This window comes from Apis dorsata, unplaced genomic scaffold, assembly GCF_000469605.1.
Source record: "Apis dorsata unplaced genomic scaffold, Apis dorsata 1.3 scaffold_1283, whole genome shotgun sequence".
Lineage (NCBI taxonomy): Eukaryota > Metazoa > Arthropoda > Insecta > Hymenoptera > Apidae > Apis > Apis dorsata.
In genome coordinates, this window is record NW_006264380.1 from 1 (window position 1) to 4,826 (window position 4,826).

The 4,826-nt window shown below is 26.4% G+C and overlaps 1 protein-coding gene across 3 annotated transcripts in view; it reads right to left on the reverse strand.

Moving 5' to 3' along the window:
* Positions 1–670: 670 nt before the first annotated feature.
* The window catches only part of LOC102672321 (uncharacterized protein KIAA0513), a 10,998-nt gene continuing 6,842 nt past the window's right edge, over positions 671–4,826 (reverse strand). For 2 of the 3 annotated variants that reach the window (XM_006625128.2, XM_006625129.2), the window contains exons 4-10: positions 4,455–4,496; positions 3,254–3,352; positions 2,971–3,131; positions 2,405–2,591; positions 2,000–2,222; positions 1,829–1,923; positions 671–1,465 (exon numbers count right to left, since the gene is read on the reverse strand). In XM_006625128.2, the coding sequence (XP_006625191.1) occupies positions 1,401–1,465; positions 1,829–1,923; positions 2,000–2,222; positions 2,405–2,591; positions 2,971–3,131; positions 3,254–3,352; positions 4,455–4,496 (872 nt within the window). In that variant the 3' untranslated portion in view covers positions 671–1,400. The remainder of the gene's footprint in view (positions 1,466–1,828; positions 1,924–1,999; positions 2,223–2,404; positions 2,592–2,970; positions 3,132–3,253; positions 3,353–4,454; positions 4,497–4,826) is intronic. The other variant, XM_006625130.2, reaches the window with a different exon arrangement.

Here is a 4,826-nt window from a genome sequence, read left to right on the forward strand (position 1 = left end):
CCAAGTTGGTGAGACCTGGAAATCATTATTATTTACTACATAATTTATTTTTGTATCCTCGATGCAAATATAAATTTTATAGTAAATAATATGAGCTAATTGGCTGCGTTCGCGATTCCAATTTTTGATTTTTTACGTAATAATAATTTATTTTAACAAATTTTGTTTTTTTATTTTATTAGTGATTGTTCTTTCATATTTACAACTTTGCTGCAAATGCGGGCAAATATATAAAATAATCAACGAGCGATACTTATATTGAATGTTTTGTCTTTTAAGTATAAAGACATTTACATCAATAAGCAAAATTTCAGTTATCTTATTTATAAAATTATAGGATATCATCTGCATTTCTGTGAAATAGTTTTAATTTGCAAATAACTTTACGCAGAAAATAATTTAATATTTTAACTTATTTTATTTTTAATCGTAAGTTTAATATTCTACACAGAATTAATGAATTACAAAAAAGATATAAATTTTTCATCAAAACTCAATATTATAACGATTATTCTAAAGTGTGATCCATAGATACTGTGCAAACTATTGTCAGGCATTGTATTATAACCGATAGAAACATTATTTGAATTTACAAAAGAAACAAAAAAAAAATATTACGTTCATATGAAACTGTAAAGGAAAATTCTCTTCTTTAATACCACGCGCTTAACATTCATTTTTAACGGTCAGAAAATTTATTTTCATTTTGTATAGAAATATATATTAAATATTGGCTTCAATTATCACTGAAAACCGATTGCCAATATCACACGAATTTGTTTTACACAATTTATTGTCCGTTTATCCTTATAATTTAAATTCGAATTCGACATTTTCGCAAATAAACTAAATAGATTCAACAATTTTTTTCATTTCGGTAATGTTAGTTTCGATAATGTTAATGTAGAAATTGATAATATAGTTCTCGAATTTTTAGAATCAAATTTTTAGAATAGAAATTTTAGAAAAATCTCCGAATTATCCGAATTAAATTGAGAAATTCGTAAATTTAATTTCGATAAATACAATTACGAATAGAATTTTAATTAATTACTTTAATTACAAGAAATACATCATATATCATTGATATAATTTGATAGTGATTTTCATTTTCATAGAATTCGATTTGCATAATTGTGTTTAGTCAAAGATAGGAACGGTTTTCGTTTTAAATTCATTATTCTTTAATTTATATCGTTTAAGTTAATTGCACCAAATGGAGTCACAACCATGTTTATTTCAATATTAGTTGCTTAATAAAATTGACTCTTTCTTTCTTCATACTTCCACTTGATATTTTAATTGACAAATTCGCAACAATTTTGTGAATTTTAATTCGGTAAATTTATACCTTTTTAACAAAGTGTTTCCATGAATCGTTGAATTTATGGTAAACGAAACTACCGCCAAGGTTCTGTTTCGTCATACATTCTCTCTATGTTATCACGTAACATTTTTTCTTGATCTAAAACATTAAAAAAAAAAATTTATGCCATAAATTCTTTAATATCATCGTAACAACGATAAATATGTTTGAAATTCAAATCATTTCGTTTTTTAAAATTTAAATTTATTTATTTTGCCGTCAAAATAATTCCTGAAGAGAGCGCTATTAATAAACGTAAAATTGTGTAAATAGGAAATATTGTGATAATTTCGATGACAAAAATATTAATTTTAAAAACAAAATTTGAAAAATAAAAGAATAATTAAAAAAAAGAAACATTTCTTACGTTATTATTATAGATATTATATGTTTTTGAAAAATTAGAATTTAAAGAAATTCACAAAGGACTTTCTTACATTATTTTTTCAAAAATTATTTTACCTTTCGTTAGATTTGCTATTACACATTGTTTCCTAAGAAATTCTAGGCATAGAGTACGTGATAGGCCAAACGCGTGCATGTTACATGTGAAAGTCCTAAAAATTGTAAGCATTTCTGATATTAAATAATCCAAATTAAGAATTTGTTGATTGTTCTGTTACATTTCATTACCCTAATTGTCCAAAAACGATATTGGCTTGAAACCTTCGATCTTCAGCAGCACTAGCCTCTTGATCCAAAGATTTAGGCCTCGGAGGAACTGGCCTTGAAGCTCTTTCGCATTGTACCGCATCAAAGAAAGCTGCTGTCCAAAATCTCATTGATGTCCATATCGGTTGTATTCGTAAATGTGTGTATAAATATTCTCTATATGGCTCTAATCCTGGTACTTCGACTAAATGAATCCAATAAATGCAGTTACGAATGAAAGAAAAATTTCGTTATTATATAATTACGTAATTAATTACGTTAATAATTATTTTAATAATATTTTTATAATATAAAAAATTTAAAAAAATAAAAAAATCTATATGCACGTATATAAACATAAAATTACGTGAAAGATAAATTCATTACCTTCGTGATAAAAAGTGAAACACATGTTCATGAGACTTTTGGCAGGAGCAAAATCATCTGCTTCGTGACATTCGAAAAGCGCGACTGCAAAATGTTGCGCTAAAGAATAGAAGGATGCTTCTGTTACGCAAGGGCGTGCTCTCCTTGTATTCACCACTCTGGAAAACCATATTCTACCGGATTCTGTCTGCGAAAAATCGAAAATTATCTTTCTTTTTTTAAAATGACTGCATATGGAATTTAATAAATAATATAATTTGGATGTTAAAGTTTATTATGAACAAAATAGAGATAGAAAAGAAATGGAAAAATTTATTTAATAAAATGGCACGAATAAATTGAATTCACATGAATAATTTAGTAATACAAAAATTTCAATGTATCGATGAAATGAAAAACGTTAACAAGAATAATTTTTACTTTCAAAAACTATACCTTCTTTACTTAAAAGAAGAAACAAATAAAAAGTTTAAGTCTTTAATTAATCATCTAATTAATTAAATAATAACTTAAAAAATTCAAATCATTTGCATTCAAAGAATGTAACAACCAATTTTAACACATACAAGAACCATTTGACCGAAGTTTGCTTTCTGTTCCTGATCAATAGTATTCGGAGCATCGAATAAAAGAGGTACAAAGGACTTCATAAAATCTGCAGCAGCCTCTTCGGATTGACTATCTGCTGATAAACTGGAAGCCCATGATTGAACGGATCCTGATGAATCTGAATTATAAAAAGAATGCTTACAACTAATTATAATGTGCATTCAATATATATATCAATATTATTATTTTATTCTTTGTAAGTAATCATTATAAATGAGAATGTATATCAATTAATTTTACCTGATCTGTGCCATAATTTACGACCATCCATGTTCGAATCTAAACTTGTGCTGGGCCCATATCCATCCTGATCACTCGTCGAATCACTGCTAGGCATTTCTGAAATAACATTCTACAGGAAACATTCGTCTAATTTGATTGAGAAACATATCTACAGTTCCCCTAATTAATACTTGAGATTGGTGCGTGTGCAACGTTATTGTATTGCTTCAACACCTTCGAGTATACACATGTCTAATCTAATGCTTGAAAACACGAGTCACACAAATATAGAAGTGATACAGTGAGCTAAAAATTGTAAATAAGTGTATGTGTTCTATAAGGACTTAAGACTAAATTGAACAAGCTCAATTTCATTTAAGAAGGATAACTAACACATGATATCTTCAAAAATGAAAGGAAAATTAATTTTGAAATGAGAGGAAGAGAAGGTGGATAAAAGATATTTTAATTGTATAAAAAAATACGTGTCTTATAAAATATGTTGACAATTAAGACTAAATATTTCGTATCATTATTATTATTTTAATCTTGTAAGAAAAATGTGAATTAAGAAGAATTTCTTTTTCTAATAATCAATTTATTTTGAAGTAATCATATAAAATACTATACTGAAGAAATCATATAAAAGATACTATACTGTATAGATATATACTGTATAGATTTTCTTGAAGAAAAATTATCCTCAGTTTTCATTCGACAATATGAAAACTAATTTTATTTATATTGTAATATTATATATTATCTACATTGTGATATTTTTCTAGCTTATTAGTTAGAAAGTACTTTTAAAGGATTTAACTAAGTTTTCATATTACATGACATCAAATACGCAGATATTAAATTAAATATAAAAGCGTATCAAGATACATTTTCCATCAAGAAATACAAACTTCAGGAACCAAGGATCTATTTACATTATTGTCTTTATATCGACAAAGAAGTTCCAGCAGTGACAATTCCACTTCCTACATACATATTTCATTTTCTTTTGTATTCCGTTTCTTCATTTTTGACATATATATTTTATTCCCTTGCTCATATCACAGAACGAAACAGTTAGATATAGAGATATGGAATTTTCAATGAAACTTTCGTTGTCGATACAGTACAAACAACGAAATGAAAGGAAAAATTTATGTGAAACGGAATAAGACCTGTGATGGGTGATTCACATATATTCACATCAACGTTCATTTACCTAAACGAAAAACGACCGTCTGATAGCGGGTCGGGGCCCTTGCTTCATGACAAAGAAAAACAAAAATATATTATGTAAGAACATACTCATAAAAAAATAATAAATTTATAATAATTTCATGCTAAGAAGAAATAATGATTAAAGCAAATAAATTTATGGAAAGAGATTCTGTTTCATATCAAATTGTGGGATTATAAAGGCCAAAATGCAAAAGTCGAATTTAGAGGCTAAGAAGGAATCAGAAATGCATTTTTAAAAGAAAAAGATTTTAAAATAATCGATTTTATCATATATATTCATAAAAATATCTAAATATTAAAAACAATAGAAATACAAACACCAAAAAATTTTAATGTTACGTTGATATTAAAG